The sequence below is a fragment of the Astatotilapia calliptera genome, unplaced genomic scaffold, assembly GCF_900246225.1.
Source record: "Astatotilapia calliptera unplaced genomic scaffold, fAstCal1.2 U_scaffold_4, whole genome shotgun sequence".
Classification (NCBI taxonomy): domain Eukaryota; kingdom Metazoa; phylum Chordata; class Actinopteri; order Cichliformes; family Cichlidae; genus Astatotilapia; species Astatotilapia calliptera.
This window is the reverse complement of record NW_020535778.1, coordinates 56,718-83,017: the sequence shown is the minus strand read 5'-3', so window position 1 is coordinate 83,017 and position 26,300 is coordinate 56,718. Positions and strand designations below refer to the sequence as shown.

The 26,300-nt window shown below is 42.0% G+C and overlaps 1 protein-coding gene across 1 annotated transcript; it reads left to right on the top strand.

Annotated features, from left to right (window-relative positions):
- Positions 1 to 722: 722 nt before the first annotated feature.
- Positions 723 to 4,801, top strand: LOC113018108 (heat shock 70 kDa protein 12A-like). Its single transcript, XM_026161170.1, has 4 exons — positions 723 to 1,004; positions 1,325 to 1,549; positions 1,619 to 1,790; positions 2,959 to 4,801. Exons 1-4 carry the CDS (start codon positions 723 to 725, stop codon positions 4,026 to 4,028), a joined length of 1,749 nt encoding a protein of 582 aa, XP_026016955.1. The 3' UTR covers positions 4,029 to 4,801.
- Positions 4,802 to 26,300: the final 21,499 nt, after the last annotated feature.

Below are 26,300 nucleotides of genomic sequence, written 5' to 3'. Positions count from 1 at the left end.
CAGAATTATGAAGAAATATTCATGCCCAAAAATATTAATTTTACATTAAAAAATTATAAGCATTACTTTCAGAGTAAGGTTTATTGAGGTTTTTTTTTTTTTTTTTTTTTTTAAATAAAATCTTATGATGAGATGATCACATAGCAAAATATAGTATAATTCATGCAGTCTATCCTATGTTCAGCTGTGGAAACCGGGTAAATGAAGCAATTTTTAAAATTCCTGATCAGAAACATCAAATAATATTAAAAAGAGCGAATCCTTACCTCAGCTCCTGTGGAGCTGCTGATTGCTTCCGATCTCTAATTTGAAGGTAAAGAAACAGAGATATCACAGATATCTAGGCAGATGTCCAGAGAGGAAAAATACTAAACCTAAGCTATGGACTACATACTCATCATATCATTTCAAACTAAGGAAAACTGATGAACAAAACTTTAAATTACATTCAGTCATTTTCATGTTTATATACTTTTAACTTGTATGAACATTTAAATCTGACAGTTTATGCAGTGACACAGATATAAAGTATTTACCTGTGGATCTTTTGAGTACTCATCGTGGTGTGTCTTGTCTTGTTTAGTGAAAGTCTTTTTTCAGTCTGACACAAGTACGACTGTTACACTGAACTCCACAGACCAGGGGGTGGAGTTCAGTGAGGTCCGCCCCCTGTTTTGTTCATAAATACTCTGTAACTGCTGCTCTTCAGCACTGTTTCCACAATGGATAACTCATACATCATAGCGATAGACTTTGGCACTGCATACAGTGGATATGCTTTTAGTCTGACAAAAAGAGAAGCAGAAACAGAACCTCGTTTAAAATACTGGGGTCAACAGGTTTCACTGAGGACCCCAAAGACTCCGACCTGCATCCTTTTTGATGAGCATGGAAAATTTCTCAGCTTTGGTTATGAAGCCCAGTCAGCTTATTTTAGAACACGAGGTGATGAAGCCAGAAAGAAATTCTTCTTTGAATGCTTCAAGATGTCCCTCTATGGCAAAGTAAGTGTAAAAATCCAAATATATCAATAATCTTATATTATGGTTTAACACTTTCTGCGTTGTGCTGAGTGTGTTATAGATGAGTATAGTTAAAGACTTTTAGCTCTTGCATTTTCCTGATCAACCTTATTAATTGTGATATAATGTAAGATGATAGCCACAAGAACATAAACATAAATACATCAATTTTAAACATAAATATCATCTTTTGGCTAGTCATTTTTGAAAAAGATTTTAAATCTCTGTAAATTGCTGTTTGATTTAGACTCTCACGTAGGAAGTTACAAACCTATTAACTAATATCCAGTCTGCCATCATAGAAAGTTAATAGTGATGTGACAATTGAAGCTGCAAATGGACGGTCAATGAAGGCACTGAAGGTGTTCACAGAAGCTCTGAGATACCTGAAGGAGGACGCTCTGAAGTTCATCTCAGAAAATGCTGGTGGGAAGCAGTTCATAGCCTCTGACTTCACCTGGGTGGTGACTGTACCTGCCATCTGGGATCCTTCAGCAAAGCAGTTCATGAGAGAAGCTGCGACACAGGTAACAAAGACAATAAACAGATCAACTGTTCTGCTTAAAGTGAAAAATTTATTTACCTTTGATTTATAGGCAGGAATTGTTACCACAGGCAAGGAAGACAGACTGGTTATTGCACTGGAACCAGAAGCAGCCTCAGTCTGGTGTAAGAAGCTGCCAGCTGATGGTTATAAAACAGAAAATAACAGTGAAGTCACATTCGAACAGGCTTCAGGAACACAATACATTGTGGTGGACTGTGGAGGTACTCTATGTTTTCATAGTGTAATTTTTCTTACTTTTACATTTTACTCACACAATGTTGTTTTTGTCAAAGTTTACAGGAATTCAGAAAATTTAAGTTTAACGATGTATTATTAATAAGATGAAGATTATTTAGACAGAACACCTCTCCCACATAATGTAGTGTTTTGGATATTTATTTATGTTAGCCTGGGAGGATGAAACTAAAACCATTCAGGACTCTCATTTAAAACATTGAATCGAGCTGTTGTTAGTCAGAATTGATACCAGATAACTAAATTTATATTGCTCCAAAACTTATGGAATCAATTACAGGGAAGTCAAACTAAGGAATCATTCTTTTCAGCACAACCTCACGTGTTTGAGTTTTGTGTTTGTTAGTGTTTGTTTTTACAGTTTCATTTTGACATACTGTATTAACACAGTTGATCTAAAATCAGACAAAAAACATAAAATCGGAGTAGAAAAAGTTTATAACCACAAACATGTTTATTGAATCATATTTCACAACTTTTAATGCAAATATAAATTGTCAATTTTAAAATCACATGCATCAGTTTTGCAAACAACAAAGTTATTTGCAGCTGTTTACATTTACCCCCTTTTTAAATAACCATTTCAAACTATTTACAGAACAATCCGCTGTTCTGGATTCAATAAGATGCCACACAAATTATTTGTGCCACTCCAAAAAAAAAATTATGTCCACTATAAAGGAGAACATCACAGCCTGATACCTGCAGGACTGACAGTAGCAGGTGTAATCAGCAGTCGCCTCATTGTTCTGACACATAACACAAAGCTATCCACGCTACACACTAACTACACAAGTCAACAAATTTAACTACACACTACAAACGCTAAACATCACAAATCTCTCACATCTCAAAACTCGCTCTCTCTTTTTCTGGTCTTTCTCTCTTTCTCTCTCTCTCTCTGTTGCAATTACAGCTGCCAGTCTTTTAGGGTATGTCTCTACCAGCTTTGCACATCTAGAGACTGAAATCTTTGCCCATTCCTCTTTGCAAAACAACTCCAGCTCAGTCAGATTAGATGGACAGCATTTGTGAACAGCAGTTCTCAGATCTTGCCACAGATTCAGAAATGTTTCCAACCCCTGGTATAGATGCTATCACTTGTCACTTTTAATTAATTCCTGTGTTTTGCAGGTGGAACCATTGACATCACTGTTCATGAAGTCCTGGAGGGAGGAGCCCTGAAAGAGCTGCACAAGGCCTCAGGAAATGATTTTGGGGGACAAACTGTGGATAACAAATTCAAAGAGTTTCTCAGAGAAATCTTCAGTGATAGTTTGTGGGATGAATATGAAAAAGAGCATCCAGGAGAGCTGCAGAAGATGATGTATGATATCTCAGTTTTAAAAGAGAATGATGATGATGTGGAGATCAGCTGCCCATATAACCTGGGTGAAATGGCAAAAGAAAAGCAGAAAATGGAAAAGTTTTTTGAATCGCTGAGAGGTGTTTCCTGGAATCAAGGAGCCATCAAAATCTCAAAAGAGAAAGTACGATCTTTCTTTGCTGAGAGTCTGAATGGCATCACCAAGAGTCTCAGAGAAATCCTGAAGAAAGGTTTCACCATTAAGTACATTCTGTTATTGGGGGGCTACGCTCAAAGCCTGATTCTGCGTCAGCATATTACCAATCAGTTTGGTGATCAGTGTAAAGTTCTGTGTCCTTCTCATCCTCAAGAAGCAATCATGAAGGGAGCTGTGATGTTTGGAAGAAACCCAGCATTGGTGGCATCTCGAATAAGTGCCTTTACTTACGGGGTTTCTTTGTCTCATAGGTTTGATGCATCCAAGCATAGAGCAGACAAGAGATACACAAATAAAGAGGGCGAGTGGTGTGATGCTATTTTCTGTGTACTGGTGAAGGAAAATGAGGAAGTGGGCTGGGATAAAACCAGTGAGCACAGCTTCACTCCAGTAGAAAGAGATCAGACAGCGGTTACCTTTGCATTTTATCGCACAGAGAGAAAAATCCAAGGTCTAATGTATGTGGATGAGTGGGGAATAGAGAAAATTGGTTCTATTATTCTTGAGTCACCTGACACAGCACGCGGCATGAATCGTGAAATCAAACTACAAATCAAGTTTGGTGCCACAGAAATGACGGCCACAGCCATAGACGTAGATTCAGGTTCCACTGTTAAAATTGACCTCGATTTTATGGCTAAATCAATAAAATCATTCAGAAACAACGTGTGGCAGAAGTGAATTCATGAAACATCAGGCAAACAAATAGATACATTGTTGTTAGAGCCACTGCTGTCCTTAAGTTATAATAGGTACTCTAGCAGTTTATCTTTAGTCACGGAAGTATTGAAAAATCCTTCTTCTTATGAAATCTGATGAGAACCAATGTGAAGTTACATTGTGGTTATGTTGCTCTTTTTTTTTATTACCATTAAACTTTATAAATAAAACTTTTGTATAATCCAATCCAATTTTAATACACCTGGAATTTTAATTTCTTTGTTTCTTTTCTTCATAAAAATTCTAACCTGTGCCTTAATGTCCAAAGACATTGCAGAAATTTTAATCCTTCAAAATGTATAATTTAAAATATTTTCATTAGTGTATAATTCCTGTTTATATGTTTTATGATCTATCCAGGGCTTTTTCAGTGAACAATTCTTAAAAAAAATTACCGAAATCATATAGAAGAATAGTTTTGAAAATGTTACTTTGAAGTTATTTGTAGCATTACTTTATTAATTGTAATTTGAATGATAATTCGGGGATTCATCAAATCTGGAAAAGAAATATCCTAAAATTTTGATGTTTTTTCTTCCAAAATGAGTGTTAAAAGGTTTTTCCCATTGGAAGGTCACAGTTACTACTATCATCGTTCATTGCTAATAGCTAATAATAAGTAGACCCTGTATCCTAATGAGCCTGTACAACACCTATTAATGCTTGTTCGACCACAATAAAGGGCTTTCATATGTTGTTTTAAAGCCATTGTTCAATAAAATATTTTATTTTTTTACGATATAAACCTGTTTCTTCCTGTAAGACAGGGGTCCCCAATCCCAGTCCACGAGTGCTGGTGTTCCTGCAGGTTTCAGATCTCACTCTGGGTCAACACACCTGAATCACATGATTAGTTAATTCCCAGGCCTCTGGAGAACTTCAAGACATGTTGACAAGCTAATTTATCCATTTAAATCAGCTGTGATGGATTAAGGACACATCTAAAACCTGCAGGACACTGGCCCTTGTGGGATTCGGGACCCCTACTGTAAGGAAATCAGTTGTCTGTAAAACCTGTGGACTCATCGCATTCACCTGTATTGGAGCTGGAGGATGACGGTCTTCATCTACCTCCAGTAACAATAGCAAACTAATTTCCTGGTTAATTTTGTAAACATTAAAAATACACACAATTTTGTCATTCCATGACAAAATGACCAACACATCACATTTTCTAACACATCATGACATTACAAAAAATACAAAACTGTACTTTACCATATTCCCATTATTATAAGTATCAAACTATGCTGTAAACAACAGGTGGAAAGAAAATTATTTTAGAATATTGCTGTAAAATAATGTTTTGCTTTATTTTACACTCCTAATGACTCTGGAAGTGAAATTTGATGGTGGTAGAGTTACCTGTTAACCAACTGCTAAAATAAGTTTCAGGCTTGAGATCCGGTGGAGACTGATCTCTACTCTCCTTACCTGCTGAACTGCTAACAGACACATTTAATGACGGTCATCAGATGTGATTTAACTAAAAGCTTAGCTAAAAACAACTGCAAGCTTTTAACCCTTACTTGTTCATTAAATATGTTAAATTTCTCTCATTCTTTTTAGAATTCTTTTTAGAAAAGTTGAAAACTATTTTCAACTTTCTTGAAAATAGTAATAAGTAACTAAATTTGTTTAACATTTAAACAGATTTTCTGCATATTCCAGCACATAAAATAAAATAGTTTTTTATGCTGACACTTACTCTTTCAAATAGATGCACATAAAACACAGCGGAAAATAAATAAAATCGAAGACTCAGCAGTCCTGTTACTCTATTTTCACCTGTATAGCAGGAGTGGGGCAGGTGGAGGTTTGCCCTGGTGCAGGTGTGCCGCAGTGGTCAGTGGAAGAATCTGCGTGTTTCTCTGTGAATTTCACATTCTCGTGGTAGCGTACTCGGTGCTTGCTCAGAGGTTTAGGGTTTTTTTCACTGTAAAAAAAAGTTTTCTTCCCACACAGTGAACAGCGGACGCTAATGTTTTTGTCACTTTTACAGAATCAAACTCAAAGTAAGGTCAGTTCTTCCATGCTTTAAACACTGCACGGTCATAATCTCTCCCACACTTGTTATAATATCCATTGTTGATCTGTACACAGCTGTTGCCACAAATGTCGCACTCGCTTACGTCATTGTCATGACGTAGTAACGCAGCGTGGTTATGAGAAAGTAATAGTAATCTAATTACATTTTATGCAATAGTAATCCCTTATTTTACTCGTTACTTGAAAAAAGTAATCGGATTACAATTATGCATTACAATTAATGCGTTACTGCCCATCTCTGCAGATGCCCAGTTGTGTGTTTTGCTTAACTAAGGAAAATGTGGCACCAGGATGTCCTACAGGAAGAAGGCGGGCTGATGGGGGGATGTGACACTTTGGGCAGTGTTATGGGAAACCTTGGATCTACCTAAGAACTGTTGCAGAAACCCTTTCATAGAAACAGTACTCCCTGATGACCCCTTTCAGCAGGATAATGCGTCCTGCCACAAAGCAAACATGGTTTACAAATAGGTTGAGGAGCACAACAACCGGTTTGAGATGTCAACTTAGCCTCCAAATTCCCCAGATCTTAATCCACTTGAGCATCTGTCATGTGTTTGACAGACAAGTCTGTTGCATGCGGGCTCACCTCAGAGCTTACAAGACTTAAAGGATCTAAAATCTTGGTATAGATGCTACAGAATACCTCCATGGGTCTAGAGGAGTCCATGCCTCAACAGGACAGGGCTTTTTGGCAAGCAAATTGGGGACCAACACAATGGTAGGTAGGTGGTCATAATGTTATGGCAATTTGATGTAAAAACATGTACATAAATAAACAAAACAAAAAATCCAAGAAAGCCCAAACTTTCTTTTTTTGTTTGTTTTTAATTGATTTCAATATAAAACATATAAACAGCAAATTGCCGCTTTTTGTTTCATTACAATAGAAATTTAAGTTATATAAGTTTAAAAATGTATTGTTGATTGATTAGAATAAAATTCCTTACTGAAGAAGTACTTCTCAGTTGATTTCTAACAGCTGTACTGTTACTCAACATCCAGCACTATAAAACATTGTAAAGCAAAGCGAAAACAAACAGTGAAGCAATGACTTCCATCAGTATCTGATCCTAGCACACAATCACAAAACAACAAATAGAGACATCTTAGATTCATAAAACCTCATTTTCACATGCTATAAACTTTTCAATTCAATTTTATTTATATAGCGCCAAATCACAACATCAGTTACCTCAATGCGCTTTATATTGTACAGTAGATCGTACAATAACAGATACAGAGAAAAACCCAATAATCATGATCTCCTATGAGCAACCACTTTGGCGACAGTGGGAAGGAAAAACTCCCTTTTAACAGGAATAAACCTCTGGCAGAACCAGGCTCAGAGACAGGATATTTCTAACTTTAGAGATGTTGCGCAAATGGATGAAAGCAGTTGTTAAGGTTCACATAATTGAGGAAGGAGAGCACAAACAACCATGGTCCAAGAGCTTGGTCAAACAATTGATTTTAATGAATACAGGCGTGGGAAGACCACTCTGTATGCAGACAGGGATTGATCTTCGACTTAATCAAAGCATACACAGATTTTTATAGCATCAGGGTTTGAATTAATGACGCCCCTTCATACGTCACAGACAGAATATATACCTACGTCGAATCAAAACCACAATGACTTTTAACACGGTTTAAAAGAACGTTGTCTTCGTCCCGTCTGGAACACGAGCCCCACATCCTGCCAGATGCTGTTCCTCTTTCCAGAGACAAACATGACCAACTTCTCACCTATAAATGAGTCTAACTAATGTGTGTGTGTGTATGTGTTGACCTTACATGCTCTCTCATCTCACCCGTTGCACTTCTGACCTTTTACCAGACCAGAGGCTCATCCTTATGTGTAATAACCTAACTGAAACTATATGTACTATGTTGAATAAATGTTTTAATCAAGAACCTCTACTAAAAGCTTAATAAAAGAATATAAAAGTATAACAGACAATTTGAATAACCTAGTAATTCAAATAGTCTCGTCTAACCTGCTCCTCAGAATAACTTAGACTCTGCTTTCACTTCTGCAAACTCTCTGCAACTTCCTGTCAACTCCTGCAACTTAGTCTTTCTGAAAGACACACACACTGTTTAAACCTCTGAATACAATATCAATGCTGCAGGTTATATTATTAATGCAAGGGTAATGCTGATGATTATTTACCAATAGTAGTAAAATAATTTCCCTGCTCCACACAGTCTTACATATTTGTTTAATATGTGCATTGAAGGACATGTCCTGGTCAAAAATGACTCCAAGGTTCCTCACAGCGTTACTGGAGGCCAAGGTAATGCCATCCAGAGTAAGAATCTGGTTAGATACCATATTTCTAAGATTTTCAGGGCCGAGTACAATAACCTCAGTTTTATCTGAATTAAGAAGCAGAAAGTTAGCGGCCATCCAGGTCTTTATGTCTTTAAGACATTCCTGCAGTTTAACTAATTGGTGTGTGTTATCTGGCTTCATGGACAGATAGAGCTGGGTGTCATCGGCATAGCAGTGAAAATGTATACTTTGTCTTCTAATGATGCTGCCTAAGGGAAACATGTATAATGTAAACAGAATTGGTCCTAGCACTGAACCCTGTGGAACTCCATAATTAACCTCAGTGTGTGAAGAGGACTCTCCATTTACATGCACAAATTGGAGTCTATTAGATAGATATGATACAAACCACTGCAGTGCAGTACCTGTAATACCTACAGCATGTTCTAATCGCTCTAATAGGATATTATGGTCGACAGTATCGAATGCTGCACTAAGGTCTAGCAGGACAAGCACAGAGATGAGTCCACTGTCAGAGGCCATAAGAAAATCATTTGTAACCTTCACTAAAGCTGTTTCTGTGCTGTGATGAGCTCTGAAACCTGACTGAAACTCTTCAACTAAACCATTCCTCTGCAGATGATCTGTTAGCTGTTTGACAACTACTCTTTCAAGGATTTTTGATATGAAATGAAAGTTGTAGTCATGTGTCGGTTGCGAACGAAACGGCTCATAGAGACGGATCTTTGAAGTTAATGACGCAAGCCTGTGGATTTTTTTTCCCTTTCTCTCACCCTCTCTCTCACTAATTTCCACTACACTCTGCACGCGAGTCTTGTGCTTTGCGCTGGGAAGGGAAGGGGGGGGGGGGGGGGGGGGGTTAGTTACACTCTCAGTAGCACAGGAGCAGAGTAGGAGGGAAAGAGAGAGAAAGACAGTGAAGGACAACAATGTCACATTAGAAAGGTATAGTAATGATCCACAACTATTTTCAGTTGCAGATGATAAAGGATTCAGAAAATAGGCTTAATAGGATTAATAGGCTGGTGTGAAAGATTGCTGCCACACCGCCCCCTCGGCCTGTGCTTCGAGATTTCTGGTAGTTAGAATGACTCGGGGGTGTTGATTCATTTAAACTAACATAATCGTCCTGCTGCAACCAGGTTTCTGTAAGGCAGAGTAAATCAATTTGTTGATCAATTATTAAGTAATGTACTAGCAGAGTCTTGGAGGAGAGCGACCTAATATTTAATAATCCACATTTCACTGTTTTACTCTTTGGTTCAGATGTGGATACTGTATTGTTCTTTCTTTGTAATTGTTTATGCTTAAGTTGTTTGTTGCTGGTTTTTAGTTTGTTTTTCGTCTGTTTGGGAGCTGACACAGTCTCTATGGAGATGGGTTTTGCGGGGGTAACAGGAGGAGAGAAGCTGCAGAGAGGCGTGTTACACTGCAACTCTGCTCCCTGGTCCCAGCCGTTCCTGGTGTACAGCTGTATTCCAATATAGTTACTGTTTAAAATGGTGGTATTCAGAATACAGTTACTTTTTGTTGAAATAAATGGAATACACGGTGGTCTTTTCCTGTTTCATATGTTAGTACGGCCCCTCTCTATTTTTGGTAATTACACCCTGTTGGAAACAAACAAAACACAAACTTGAGACCAAGGCTCTGTCTCAATCTCGTGGCACATGTCACCTCAACTTGCGGCCCGAATAATGACGTGACCAAACATTTTCAAAAATAATTCTTCAAAAAATTACTTAATATGACGGCAATAGGCAGTGTTAGGCATTGCCCTGAAGAATGTAGCCTCATGGGCAGTGTAGCCCAGTTGTAAGTAAACTACTAGACTGAACTGCACACTGTGTTCGTGTTTTCCTCTGAAACAGTTCCATTGGGGCAGCCTTTCAACGCCTCTCTCTGTCTCTCTCTCTCTCTTTTTTTCCCCCCTGCCTGTCCCGTTTGGTTCTTTTGCCATGAATTTTATTTTATTTTTACTTGCTAAGTATGGGACAGACTTGACTGGGGAAAAGAAAAGGACGGGGATAAAGGGCAAAAAACAAAAGCCAACAAAACAAACCGACAAAAAAAACATATATCAATCACCTGGATCACCTGTTGAGAAAGAAAAAAAGAGAAAACAAGCAAAAGAAAGAGAGCAATATAACAAACAACATCATCGCAATTATCTATGTGAATATAACAGTAAATACTAAATATTAAACATTATTGTGCAGCACGTAAGATTTACAGCGCACAATGTGCTTTGAGGTAGCAGCCAAAAAGGGTGTAGTTTGTGTGTGTGAGCACTTGTGTGTACACCTGTGAGCATGAGCATGCTTGTATTTAACAGGTTCCTTCATGTGATGATCTGCTAAAGGGTATGGGGAGACACAGCCCCGTCCTCCAGGGCATGAAGCAGGTATGGAGGAGATCAAGACTCCAGACATCCAGAGGCCCCAAGAGCGCAAGAGACCAAGGAAGTCCAACAGAGGGGCAGCCGCGCCACTGTTCCAGAAAGAGCTGAGGAGAGTCCCAGATGAGGGTTCACTCAGCAGCCACGGAGCAGAAGCCAGGGGGGTTGCAGTGACGTGCCCGTGAGCTCCGCCGGCAGCCAGCTATGCCAGAGTGACCAAGCCCCAGGCCAAGAGGCCGAGGGCACCCCACCCCCGAAGGTGCCCGAGCGAGCCCCAGGCTCCAGGCCCCGAGAAGCAGCAACCAGGAGTGTGTCGGTGTGTACCTGGATGCCCATCCCCAGACACAAAGAACAACCAATGCACCGATATCTGGGGACGTCTGTCACTGGCAGTGGGAGGGAGGGGTAGGCCTCCATACCATGTTTTTTTTTTTAAAAAACCCATATTTCTTGTCTTCTTTGTAGAAAAGAGCAGTTAAATGTAGGCTCTTCAGTACAGACTTAACCTTTGTGGAAGTTTTTTTTTTTTTTTTTTTTTTATAGTGAAATAAATACAGTCCAGTTCCAGGATCTTGGAACCTAATATGTTTGCAGTTTCAAAATCATCATAATACAGTAAAATGTGTAGAGCATATTTCTGTTGTGGAAACAGAATGGTTTTGGAAATATAATCCTTCATTAATGTCTTTGTATAACCCAGTTTGTCTTTCAAATTCATGCAAGAAATATTCTCTATTTTTCGTTATACTTGAAAATCAATTTATTGTAACTAAAATGGGCACATACATGTATTTGTCTCTGACAGTGTTGTGATATTTTGATACCATGGTAGCATTTGCTGAGTATTGTTTTTGATGATATTATACAAAGAACCCTGTTTCTGCAATGCCCTTTGTTTAAACCTCATCTCCTCTTGCTGTGTCAACTGAGGATTTTATGGTGTGAAAGTAGATACTAAGGTTGGAGGGAAAACACCAACAAATCACTCTTTTACTTATCACTCCCTTGCAGATGTTTTTGGGTTGTGTCAGAACTCACGGATGTAGAAGACTTCTGTGTAAGATTTATAGGCCTTGTGAATGCATTTTATTGCCCTTGCTGAACAAAGGATTCCAACTGTCGAAGGACACCACCCCACCCAGTGGGCAGGGTCTTGTTGTCTGCCTATAAAAACTGCTGCACAAAAGAATAAACTTTGAGTTAGTTTGGGATGACAATCTAGAACAGTCTCCGCGTCTTCTTGTTCTTCCAAACTGCTCCCGGTACTCCGGCCGGTACCGTGATTAACCGTTGATCATACTTGAGAATATTTTAATTGTTATAGGTTAAAGGATGAACTCTGATGATGAAAGCCCACGCCTCAGAGAAACCCGGAATGGAGTTTCTTACAGACAGGTATTTCACTATAAACACCTGTAGTTCTAAGTCTATGTGTATCCAATCTTACACCAAGTACAAATTCATTAACCTCCTAGGACCTGGCGTCCACATATGAGGACATCACATTTTGGGTTATTTAGACCAAAATACTCAATTTTGCTCAACAAGGGCCTGATATCCACTTATAAGGACATTATACTGCTACTGTTCTATCAACATTTTAAATGAATATGCTCATATGTAAATGGTCTGTATTTGTATAGCGCTTTACTAGTCCCGAAGGACCCCAAAGTACTTTACACAACCAGTCATCCACACATTCACACACTGGTGATGGTAAGCTACATTGTAGCCACAGCCACCCTGGAGCACACTGACAGAGGCGAGGCTGCCGGACACTGGCGCCACCAGGCCCTCTGACCACGACCAGTAGGCAACGGGGGAAGTGTGTTGCCCAAGGACACAACGACCGAGACTGTCCAAGCCGGGGCTCAAACCGGCAACTTTCCGATTAGAAGGCGAACTCCCAACTTTTGAGCCACGATCGCCCCTCCTATGTGGCTCTTATTAATCTTAAAAACAAAAATAAGGTAAAAAGAAACTGGTAATTCTTTGTTTTTACATTCATCGGACCCCGATATGCCCAAATATCAAAGAGAAATTAAAAATGTGGGTCTTAGGAGGTTAAGCTCAACTATTTCACATTTTTAATCATAATATATCTGTCCTTTTTTTTCTCAGTGTTAATTTTGAAAATCAGTTATCTAATTGGTTTAAAATGTGCTCAACTCTTTTGTAAATGTCTGATTCCTTACTATGAGAGGAAAATGTTTGGATTACTACTTCTCTTCCTTGACTCTGAATGTCACTGACAACTTCCTCAGCGGAACAGTTTTTTTGAGCAGCACTTTCAGTAAGAACAGAAGCTTGTAAAAGAGCGACAATAAATCCACACATTCCAACAAGCAAGTCCTTTGAAATAACAGTGGGAACCTGAACCTGTTTTGTGTTTGTTTCTCCAGTAAACCGTTCATGTGTGCCTTATTTTCTGTAATGAACAGGGTGAACAGGGTGTGCATTCCTGGGGATGGCAGTTAAAAGTATTTAACCACTGAAAAACTGACACGCAAACAGACTTATTCGGAAAATAGTCTCTGCATGTGTCAGTTTCCATGACATGCATGAATGGGAACTGAAATTCACCTGTTTGAAAGTGGAAAAGTGGAATAATTTCCAAGAAAAGGCACTTTCTATAGTGTAATAAGAAGTGTATAACGATTGTCCAGTTTCGATGCGAGGCTGTCCCTGTCCCGGGAATTTAAATCTCTGAGAGAATCCCTGGAATTCAGCCAGCAGTAGGTGGAAACGCTTGCTGCTGAAAATGTCATGCTACGGGAGTCGGTTAAATCTCTTACCGATAACGTGACCCAGCTAAACATTGAAAATAAAAAAATAAAAGAATCCGTTATCGATTTACAAGCCCGTAGCATGAGAGATAATCTTGTGTTTTCTGGTATTCCAGAATCTGCCGGAGAGGACGCAGAGGCAACGGTGAAAAGCTTCATTAAAATCCACCTGAAGCTGCTGGAGGACACCGTAAAGAACATCAACTTCGATAGAGTACATCGCTTGGGGGGCTCGCAGTCGCGGACCGGGAGACCACGGCCTATTGTGGCCAAATTCGGTCAATTCAAACAGAAGGAACAGGTGAAGAGTCGCGGTAGAGAGCTGAAAGGAACGGACTTCAGTGTGAACGACCAGTTCCCCAAAGAGATCCTGGAACGACGCAAGGTCCTGGTCCCAGTTCGACGTAGCTTTATCCAGAAAGGCTCCCGTGCTGTCATCGCCGTGGACGGACAGCTCTACCGCGACCCCGGCACCACACCGTGGTTATATTGACTGTACTCCAGATAAGAACCCGCTACACTCTTTTCTTATTCATTCACACTTTCTCCTTTAACATGGGTTTAACCTAGTAATATCAATATGATGTTATAGCAGATATAACACCATCACCCTCCATCATTACTTTAATTGGAATGTTTCCGTTTCTTTTCTTTTTTTTTGTTGTTGCTCACAGTTCATGTGGTTTCTTTCTTTCTCTTGTCTTTCACTGCTGTGGTCACCTACTTCCCCACTCACCTACAAACAACACCCTCTATTTCTCCATATTTTCACACCACGATCACGCAAACACATCAGCTCAACGGCAGCACATTCACAACAGCCTCACAGCACGCACAGACTTGCAGGACACATAAGCAAGCCACGCTTGTTCATATTAGTGAATATTCACACACATAGTCAGACTTATGGAGCCTCTCACCACACTTCTTTTTCTCTTTCTATTTACAAACAAGGGATGTTTCCACATTCTCTCTACCTGTCTAAATGAAACACCCAGCGTACATCATTAGACATACACACACAATTATGGGCATTCTGAGGTTTGTCACATGGAATATAAATGGAGCTGGCACCAGAGGAAAGAGGTTAAAGATATTTAACCAGCTTAAAAAAACTACAGGCAGATGTTGTTTTATTACAAGAAACTCATAAACCTGTCACAGGTTTAAACGAACTTAAAACACCTGAGTTTCCTAACGTGTTTGCAGCCTGTTATAATTCTAGACAACAGGGAGTAGCAATTTTAATACATAAAAATGTTAATTTTACAGTACTCGATACAGTTATAGATCCAGAGGGTAGATTTCTAATTATTAAGTCAAGTCAAGTCAAGTCAAGTCAACTTTATTTGTCAATTCTGCCACATGTACAGGACATACACAGAATAGAAATTGCGTTACTCTCAAACCCTAGTGATTAGAAAAATGCAAATAAAATAATTAAAAAGTAAACATTTAAATAAATACAATACAATTTTACGTATAACAAAAAAAAAAGCTATGCAATATACAATATACAATATTCAAGTAAGAAGGCATAGTGGTGCAAAATAGGCAAATAGTGCAAATGGAGATTTAGTAGTGTACGGTAAGAGATAGTGTAACAACAAAGTCTTATGAGGTAATGGCAGTCCAATGCTCCACAAAGTGACTGGAGCAGGCCAGTGAGTGCGTCAGAGAGTGAGTGTGTGTGTGTGTGTGACAGAGTTCAGTGAGACCGTGGTGGAGAAGAGGGGAGAGGGGGGCAGAATCGGGAGGGAGTTTAGCTTCCTGACAGCCTGATGGATGAAGCTGTCCTTCAGTCTGCTGGTCCTGGCCTGGAGACTCCGCAGTCTCCTCCCTGACGGCAGCAGCTTGAAGAAGCTTTGCATTGGGTGCGTGGGATCAGCCGCTATGCAAAGGGCTTTTTTAGTGAGACGGGTGCTGTAAATGTCCTGGAGGGAGGGGAGAGAGACACCAATGATCCTCTCTGCAGCTCTCACTATGCGTTGGAGGGTTCTATGACAGGACGCATTGCAGGCTCCAAACCACACAGTGATGCAGCTCGACAGGATGCTCTCGATGGTGCCTCTGTAGAAAGTGTACATGATGGGGGCTGGTGCTCCTGCTCTTCTTAGTTTGCGGAGAAAGAAGAGACGCTGCTGTGATTTCTTGGCCAGTGCTGTGGTGTTGTACGTCCAGGAGAGATCCTCTGTGATGTGCACACCCAAGAACTTGGTGCTGCTCACTCTCTCCACAGACGCTCCGTCAATGGTCAGAGGAGCATGTTGGGTGTGCATTCTCCTGAAGTCCACAACAATCTCCTTCGTCTTCTCCACATTCAGAGAGAGATTGTTGTCAGCACACCACGTGGCCAGGCGTCTCACCTCACTTCTGTAGTCGGTCTCATCCCTGTTGCTAATGAGACCCACCACCGTTGTGTCGTCCGCAAACTTGATGAAGAGGTTGGAGCTGTGTGATGGAGTGCAGTCATGGGTCAGCAGAGTGAAGAGGAGGGGGCTCAGCACACATCCCTGCGGGGCCCCCGTGTTTAAAATGATGGTGCTGGATGTATTACTGCCGACCCGTACTGCTTGAGGTCTTCCGGTGAGGAAATCCAACAGCCAGTTGCACAGTGAGGTGTTGAGCCCCAGCTGGACCAGTTTTTGAGTGAGCTGTTAAACTATCAATATTGAACAAAAAACTATGTATTGTAAGTATATACGGTCCAAATGTTGATGAACCCTCATTCTTCCACGGATTTTTTAGTGCGCTCTCTGAACACCTTGATTGCACACTCATTCTTGGCGGTGACCTCAACCTTGGACTAAATGAAGACATGGATAGGCTCAACACAACAGGAACTCAGCGCAATTGGCAGTCCACAAATATAATCAAACAGTATATGAGCGACTTTGGTCTTTGCGATGCATGGCGCTCTCTTCACCCCACCAGTAAGGGATATACTTTTTTCTCGCATGTTCATCACTCCTACTCTCGTCTGGATTATTTTTTGGTCAGCAGCTCACTGCTGTGTGACATTTCAGACACTGAGATTCATCCTATAGCTGTCAGCGATCATGCTCCTGTATCTTTAACACTAATGCACAAGAATAACACTACGCCAAGAAAAAACTGGAGATTTAATATATCACTACTTAAAGATGAAGACTTTATTAAATATTTTAAAAAGGAATGGACTTCATATTTAGACTTTAATGACACTCCCGGAATATCTGCTTCTGTTCTATGGGAAAAGGGGAAAGCTGTGATGAGAGGTAAAATAATTTCTTTATCATCACACAAAAAGAAAGAAGAAAACAAAAATATTCAGGAATTAGAAAAAAACATCAAATCACTAGAAGAAGCCTACGCGTGCAACCAAGATCAGGAAACATTGAACAAAATATGCAAAACAAAACTAGAATTAAATGAAATTATTAATAAAAAAACACTATTCCTTATACAAAGACTTCGCTTGCAGAATTTTGAACACAGTAACAAATCAGGTCGATTTCTAGCTAACCAACTAAAAATAAATAAAGAAAAAACAACTATATGTGCTGCTAAAGATTTATCAGGGAACACAATATATGATCCTGGAAGAATAAACAACATTTTTGGGGATTTCTATGAAACTTTATACTCACCACAAATAAACCCATCTAAAAATGAAATTGATCTGTTTCTTGACAACGTAACTCTTCCAAAATTACTAGACAGTCAAGCAATGGAACTGGATTCGCCACTGACACCAAGTGAACTCCAGGAAGCCCTGATAAGTATGCCCAATAATAAGGCTCCAGGTCCAGACGGCTTCCCTGCAGAATTCTACAAAGAATTCTGGACAATTTTGGCACCAGTATTCCACGGCATGTTGCAGGAAATCGAGGAAAATGACAGACTACCACCAAATATGAATTCTGCCAACATTAGTCTCCTGCTAAAACCAGGCAAAGACCCTTTATTTCCCTCAAGCTATCGTCCAATTTCCCTTTTAAATGTAGACCTTAAAATAATTTGCAAAGCTCTCTCAAAGAGATTAGAGAAAATAACCCCCCTCTTAATTCATCCTGACCAAACTGGTTTCATAAAAGGTCGGCACTCCTCAACAAACACTCGTAGATTACTTGATTTAATAGACTACTCATACAGTAAAAACATCGAAACCATAATATTATCTCTAGATGCAGAAAAAGCATTTGACAGAGTTAACTGGAAATTTTTATTCGCAACTTTACACAAATTTGGTTTTGGATCCTCTTTCATAAACTGGATAAGAATATTATACAATTCCCCAACAGCTCGTATCAGAACAAATGACCAGACATCCTCCAGCTTCTGTCTCCTGAGGGGCACCAGACAGGGATGCCCACTCTCCCCTTCACTTTTTGCAATTTTTATCGAACCTCTAGCAGCAGCATTTAGACAGGCTACAGCAATTAAGGGCATAAAATGTAAGAACATAGAACATAAAATCAGTCTCTATGCGGATGATGTGTTGCTTTTTCTGCAAAACACACAAACCAACCTCTCTGAGGTAATTACTTTAATAAACTGGTTTTCAAGAGTTTCAGATTATTCAATTAACTGGCCAAAATCTACAGTTCTCCTCATTAACTGCTCCTTCCATAATTCTTCCTCTGCCCCACTGCAATCCGGAAATATTAAATATTTAGGTATTAATGTCTCTCCTAAGCTTTCAGACTTAACTAAATTAAACCACATCCCACTTCTAAAGAAAGTAGAAGGCGATCTGACTAGATGGAAATCTTTACCCATATCACTCATGGGAAGGGTCGCCACTATAAAAATGATGATCTTGCCAAAAATAAATTACTTATTTTTGATGATCCCTAACAAACCATCACAAGATTGGTTCAGATCTCTGGATTCATATATTTCCAAATTCCTTTGGAAAGATAAACCCCCGCGTATCAGCTTAAAAACGCTACAAAGAACCAAGGATAGAGGAGGATTAGATCTGCCTAATTTTCAACAATATTTCTTAGCCAACAGGCTTCAGTTCATCTCAGAATGGTTAAAACATACCTTCTTAGTTGAGCCCTGGCTAGATGTTGAACAGGCACTATGCAAGGATCTAGAGATTTCAGACCTACCATTTATTAGCTCAAACATCAAAAGACATGAATGCTTTAAAAGTATCAACATCAGCTTTTCTCTGACAGCATGGTGGGAGTTTCTAAAAATAACAGAGTCTTCATTAATCCCATGCAAACGTACACCTATCTGGAATAACCCTGACATATTACAAAACAATAATATGATTAATTTCCCAGAATGGAGTTGTAAAGGAATTAAATACTTAGAACATATTAGAGGGAACAGAATTTATTCCATTTGACAGACTAGTTGCACAATATGGGATCAACAAGACAAGATTTTTAGAATATCAACAAATTAAATCCATAGTAAAAAAGAAATTTAACCTCAGTCAAGTTGAATTACAAACACCACTAAGTGCGGCACATTTTCTTACTCTTAAATCCCCCAAATTATTATCTAAAATATACAGAACACTTTCTAAATTAGATGAATCAATATCCCTTCCTATTGCAAAGTGGGAAGCAGATTTATCAGTCAGCTTAGACCAAAACTTCTGGTCTCAGATTTGCTTAAAAACCTTTAAATTAATTAAAAATCCCAGTCTGCAATTAATACAATACAAAATACTACATAGAGTGCACTATACAGGTCATCGGATGTTCAAGATGGGCTTTACATCTTCCAACAACTGCTCACACTGTCAAGGCAATACACCAGACAATTACATCCACGCTCTTTGGTTCTGTCCACCAGTGCAAAAGTTTTGGCGCGAGATATGTGAAGACTTATCAAAGTGTCTGAAATGTAACATTCCAACTTCCCCCTTAGTGTGTTTACTGGGCAGCTTAGATAATGTCACTTCAGAAAAGAATATAGCCCATATGGTTTTCACTGCCCTATGCATAGCCAAGAAAACAGTCCTCATGACCTGGAAAAATAAAAAATAATCTTAATTCTAACCAATATAGAAATTATCTATTAGATTACATTAGTCTTGACACAGCCTCTGCCACCACATCAGATCAATTGCTCTGGGCTCCTTTGATCAGCTCCATCACCTAGTGGGGGTGGGGGGTCATAGTTTGGTCCCGCCTTCACTGTTGTGATTGGTGTGGGGGTAGGGACAGGCTTAGGGCGTCGGGGGGTTCCCCGGAGGCATCTTCCTTGGGGGGCTCAACCCGGGGTAGCGGTCATGTCTGGTTGGGGGCTCTGTTGGCTCTCAGGTGACTGTTTCCTCGCGGCTGCGTGCAGCGGGGCTAGGGGAGGGTCTGTGCTGATGGACGTGGGTTACTGACCTGGTAGCCTGTCTGCCCCTGGGTGGGTCCGGGATGGGCGTGGGGTTCTGGGGGCGCTCCGTCTCTGGGCTGGGGCCGGGGCCGGGCCTGGGGGGCTTGGGTCCTGGTTGGTGTGTTGCCGGGGTTGTGGGGGGGTGGGTGCATGGGGGCCCAGCCCTGGAGCAGGGTGCCGCCGGTGCATCGAGCCACCTGGGGGGCTCTTCAACTGGTGGGGGAGATTGTCACATCTTGCAGGAGCTTTCCTCTCTTCAGGAACTCTCTCTGCAGGAGGGGGAGATACAGGAGAGGTGGAGGAAGATCTCAGCCTGGGCGTTTATTGTCTTATGTAGTCTGGAAGATGAGTGGATGGTGGGGTGGGTGCAGTTTTCTCTGTGGTGGGGTTGGGTGGACTGTCCCGGGCTTTGTGGGGCCGGGAGGCGCTGCTGCACTGGGCCCCGGTCTGGATGAGCCTGGCCCACTTTCCCTGGCGGGTCGCGGAGTATGGGAGTGCCTACTGGGGTCAGCGGGGGAGCTGGCCCCAGGGAGGGGTTACCTGCCCCTCCTTTCCTTTCCTCCCCATCTCCAGCTGCCTCCCTCTTCCCGCTCCACCACAACCACCCACACATGCAAGGCCTTGGAGTAGGGGTATGTCACCAGGGTGCAGAGGAGGCTACCCCCCTCTGTCCCCTTCTGGCTGCCTCTGCCTCAATTTTATCCCACAACTTAGACATTCACATTATTCACACTCTCATTACACATACATATAGGATCTTGGGGGTGGGCACAATCACGGAGTCCAAATTACCATCAGGGTGTACACCTCACCCCTGGCGTCGTTGCCCACCTCTCAATTTTGAATACACGTAGACATTAAGGGCTATCAGGAGGGACCATGCGCTTACCTGCTGCTCCTTGGCAGGTAGCTCCATGCCCTCCTGGGTTTTAATTGCACCTTAGAACACACATGCATCAACACTACAATGATCGGGTGGAGGGAGGTTTGGAGTCTTCTCTCACCCCCGTTCTCTGCGGCCTGCTGGAGCGGGGGGGCTAGGAGGAGTTGGCCGTCCGACTGCGGTCTGGGGTGTGGGGCCTCCCTGCTGCTACGGAATCGGGGCGGTCTGCCTCTCCCCGCCGCAGGGAAAAGGGTAACACCACCTGGGTCTGGGTGCAGTTCCCCCCTCCAGGGGCAAGGGTACCTAGACCCGGTTTGTAGAGTACGCTTGGGGAGTGTGATCGTGTGTACAGCGTCTCTTTATGTCTGTCTCCACGTTGGTTGAGTGTGGAGTAAGTGCATATGAGAGCATGAGGGGGGGAATGGATGTTTGTGTCTGTGTGTGCCTGTATGTCTGTGTCTATATGTCAGGTTGGGTATCAGACGCCACCTCTCTGGGGACACCTCAGGTCCTCCAAGGTTTGGAGGCCTATCTCCACCCACCACCACTTCCCCTGCCGGTGGCGGACTCCCTCAGGTGTCGGTGCGTTGGTGGTTCTTTGTGTCTGGGGGTGGGCGTCCAGGTACACACCGGCTCACTCCTTGGCGGCCGCTTATCGGGGCCTGGAGCCTGGGGCTCGCTCGGGCCCCTTCGGAGGTGGGGTTCCCCCGGCCTCTCGCCCTGGGGCTCGGTCACTCAGGCATAGCTGGCGGCCGGCGGAGCTCACGGGCGCGTCACTGCAACTCCCCCTGACTTCTGCTCCGCGGCTGCTGAGTGAGCCCTCATCTGGGACTCTCCTCAGCTCTTACCGGAACAGTGGCGCGGCTGCCCCTCTGTTGGTCTTCCTTGGTCTCTTGTGTTCTGGGGGCCTCTGGATGTCTGGAGTTTTGATCTCCTCCATACCTGCTTCACATCCTGGAGGACGGGGCTGTGGCCCCCCCACACTCCCTAGCAGATCGTTACATGGAGAAACCTTTGGAATACAAGCGCGCTGATCCACACAGGTATGCACACGGGTGTTCACTGCTCGTAGACCCAAATTACACCTTTCTTGGCTGCTACTTCGAAGCACATCTGTCCTGCGTGCTGCCCAACAACATTGAATATTTAGTATTTACTGCTGTTTACACTTAGCTAGATTAATGCGATGGTGTTGTGTTTAGTATGTTGCTTTGTTTTTTTTTTTTTTTTTTTGCTTGTTTTCTATTCTTCTCTCAACAGGTGATCCAGGAGATTTTTACTTTTTTTTCTCCCCCCCCTTTCTCACTGTCCCTCTCCCCTTCTGTTTTTCTTTTCCTTCCTCTTTCCTTCTCCCTTTCCTATCCCTCACTCATGTCTGTCCCATCTGTAACATCTGAAAATAAAATATAATAAATAATAAAAACAAAGATCGACCAAATGGACCAATACGGCAATGCCACGACGATCCATTTGGCAAAGTAAATCCATTGGGTATCCTTGTTGGTCTTCAGACAACAATTCTGATGGCTAAAGAACCAAATGGGACAGGCAGAAAAAAAAAAGAAAAAAAAAAGAAGTGTATAATGTTTCAAAGAATTACTGCTAATTAACAGTGTAATTTTGATGTACTCAGTATATTCTAAGGAGCTTGGAAAGAAAAGGCGTCTAGACTTCCAATTTAAAGAAGTCCAGATGTTTTGTCTGGTAATTTAAGATCTTTTTAAATGAAGTCAAACTGCTGCTTTAAATTTCCCAGGCCTTTCAGTGTGGAGTTTGCATGTTCTCCCTGTACCTCTGTGAACTTTCTCTGCAACCAACGTATTCTCCCAAAGGCCAAATACAAACATGTTAAATCCTGTCCAAGGTCTGGTATATGTTGAAATGTGAAACACCTGAAGCACTTTCGGGTACTTTCTGTCACTCAGTTGAATTGCTACTAAACTGTCATCATTTCTGACACCCACTCAGATATAACGAATGCTTCTGTGTGTCTCCAGTAGCGGTTTTTGATATGGGCGACATGGATGGTTGCCCTGGGCGGCATCATGGCATTGGCACAAAAAATGTTGCTCACACCCATGCTGCCCCGACATCATGGCAGCACTTTTCTTTTTTTTTTTGCATGGGCACCGATTGCTTTTGTGTTGCCCATTTTCAGGGAGGAGGCCCTCCATTTGCGAGTTGCGCCTGCTGCTTGCTACACAGGGAGGAAGGGGTAGGACGGATGGCGGGGCATTTTCTGGCTGGCTGGAGCAGCACCTAATAACCAGTTCACAAAATCAAACTAAATAAAAACAAACCACCAGACTAGGGCTGTTAGAGTATATTGTTAAATGTTGTCATTATTATACTTAAATGTGTAAACCTTCTTTTAAACTATATGATCAAAGACATTCTTTTGGTTGTATTCTCCTCCCCAGCCTGTTGAATGGTGGGGGAGGCTATAATGTTTAACTGCAGGCACATCCTATGTAAAGGTTCTGTTTTCTTATTTAGTAAGGGCGTTCACTTCTTTCTTATATATGTTGGACCGTTAAAGGGGTTAAGCCATGTACGGGGTGAAGGGAGATAACCCTTTTTATGACCAGGGATGTTGTTAAAATGTTTGTAACCAGGAAGTCACACACACGGACACGCATACTCGTGTGCTCATGCACACGTGCATACACACACACATGCTCGTGTTTTAAACTTTTATGACCATATGGGTTTTATAATGGGTGGTGTTTGTTTGTCACTGAATAAAAGGCGGCAAGAGGACACTGGGAGTCGGAGTCGTCTGAGGTCGGGTACAGAATTGGAGCCTGATCCGATCGACCTCCCTTGCAAGTTAAAATGGATCGCTGTTTGTCTTGCTTTGTTCACAGGTGATAAGTCTCTGAACCAGCTGGGCCTGCAAATACAGAAAATCTCACTTTTATTCATCTTTCTAATAACGTAAAAACTGATCAGCCAAGGACTGTCAGCATCACTTCACTGTATGATCTGCGGGGCTCAGACGTTAAATGCAGCAATGTGTAGACCTGCTCCTGCTGCCTCTCTCTTACTAGGTCAGTAGATACCAGCAGTTTTATACATATATATATATATATATATATATATATATATATATATATATATATATATATATATATATTAGCACTAAAGTAACACAGAGATTCAAATATTACTGTATATAAATATATCACTGATGGGATATGAGGCCTGTTGGGGGCAGCCAAGCTGGGGTCAGTCTCAAGGTCAGATGAAAACCATCATGTGCTGAGCAAACTGAAGCTCCGGTGCTGCCACCTAGTGGCTCTTTTTTTTTTTTTTTTTTCTTGACTTTTTACACAGTCCATACACTCATTGGCCACACACCTTGCAAGGTGTGCTATGTGAATCTCACAAAGAACATAAAATGCATTCCACACACAGGGACAGCCTGTCTGGTGCACTGGGCAAACACTCCCTTTAAAAAACACTGAAACTCTGAAACTGACAGGACCATTATACACACACCGAGGAGAGTGTAAATAATGACAAACACCATGAACCCTGCAGGAAACAGGATTCATACACACCAGATTCAAACAGGATAAAAAAACAATCAAACTAAGCACTGATGCTCTTATTTGTATATTTTAGTAATATGATTGCAATATATTTTATGAACTTTAGCTGCTACTTGTAATACAAAATTGTCGGTACCCTTTGGTCAATGTAAGAAAACCCACAATGGTCACAGAAATAACTTTAATCTGACAAAAGTAATAATAAATAAAAATTCTATAAATCTTAACCAATGAAAGTCAGACATTGCTTTTCAACCACGCTGAATTATTTTAAAATATATGTATGAAACAAGTCTGGCCAAAATGAAGGTACCCACAACTTAATATCTTGTTGCACAACCTCTTGAGGCAATCACTGCAATTGAACAAATTCTGTAACTGTCAATGAGACTTCTGCCCCCCTCAGCAGGTATTTTGGCCCACTCCTCATGAGCAAACTGCTCCAGTTGTTTCTGGTTTGAAGGGCTCCTTTTCCAGACTGCATGTTTCAGCTGCTTCCAAAGATGCTCAATAGGATTGAGGTCAGATCTCACAAAAGGGCCACCTTAAAATAGTCCAATGTTTTCCTCTTAGCCATTCTTGGGTGTTTTTAGCTTTGTTTTGGGTCATTGTCCTGTTGTAAGACTTATGACCTGCAACTACCCTGCACAGATTCAAGACACCCTGTGCCAGATGCAGCAAAACAGCCCCAGAACATAACCGAGCCTCCCCCATGTTTCACAGTTGGGACAGTGTTGTTTTCTTGATATGCTTCATTTTTCCATCTGTGACCATAGAGCTGATGTACCTTGGCATTATTTCATATCATCAGACATCAAATTGATTTAAAGCCAAATACAGGAAACAGTAACTCAGGTGATCATTCCTGTCGGCTTCTCCGCCAAGCCTGCTGCCACTAAAATTCGTTAAGGCTGTGTTTTAACTGGAGATTTTACGGAGAATTGGAAGACCATCACAAACCTCAGTACTGGGAACAAGCTAGCAAAAGAGTTTAGCTAACGTAAGCTAAAGTGGCAGTGTCTGTTTTTGTTTTTGACGCTGTCGCCGGTACGAGATTCCGGAATGGCACCACTTACCTCAACATCCAGCTGTGAAAGCTGCATCAACCTGAGCCAAAAAGTGATCGAGCTGGAACAAAGGATATCCACGCTATACCAAATCCAGGGGGCTGAATGCGAACTTGACACGATCCTCCTTGGCAAAGCTCAAACCACCGCTACTAGCGCTGAGCTAGCCGACACAGTGCACCATCCAGCTGCTGTGTCCCAAGATCCCGCCAACAGTCAACACAGGCTCTCAACTTGCGTCGCTGCTGCTTCTGCCAAGGACGAGAACTCCTGGTTTCAGCTAGGGGCCAGACCCAAGGCTCTGGTCAGCTCCACTCCACTCCAACCAGCGCCATGGACCATGGTTGAGACGCGTGGTGGCTGCAGGAGGATCCGTCTCTCGCACCCTCACCCCTCTGGTGAGGTAGTATTGGAGAATAAATTCAATGTCCTGGATCCTGTGGACTTTCCTCCTCTGACTGCTAGCCCTCGCCATCCCGCTGTGTCGCAGAGGTCTGCGCCATCTCCACCACTACGCCCCCGGAGCCGCGGCGGGCAACCCGACGCTGTGGTGCAAACTCACCGCGGAGAGCTGTGCTTTACCCCGGCTCCTCGGAGAAGAGGACCCACGGCGCGGCTACCTGGGAGTCACTCACGCAGTCCGGCTGGCGCATCTCCATCTGAACACCCCCGGCGTCGCGGCGCGGGCATCTCAGATGGCCAACAGCCCCCAGTGGCACCTCCTCTCTCCACGCTGGTCCTCGGGGATTCCATCGTCAGGAACGTGCGGATGAGGGGGGCGCTCACGCTGTCGTTCCCGGGAGCCACTGTTGTTGACATAGTGGACAGAATTCCCAACATTCTGGCATCCCACCCACAGGTTAA

Coding starts and splice junctions, on each gene's coding strand:
- LOC113018108 (XM_026161170.1), top strand. CDS start 723: ATGGATAACTCATACATCATAGCGATAGACTTTGGCACTGCATACAGT. Junction 1,550..1,618: donor TGAGAGAAGCTGCGACACAG/GTAACAAAGACA, acceptor TTTGATTTATAG/GCAGGAATTGTTACCACAGG. Junction 1,791..2,958: donor CATTGTGGTGGACTGTGGAG/GTACTCTATGTT, acceptor TGTGTTTTGCAG/GTGGAACCATTGACATCACT.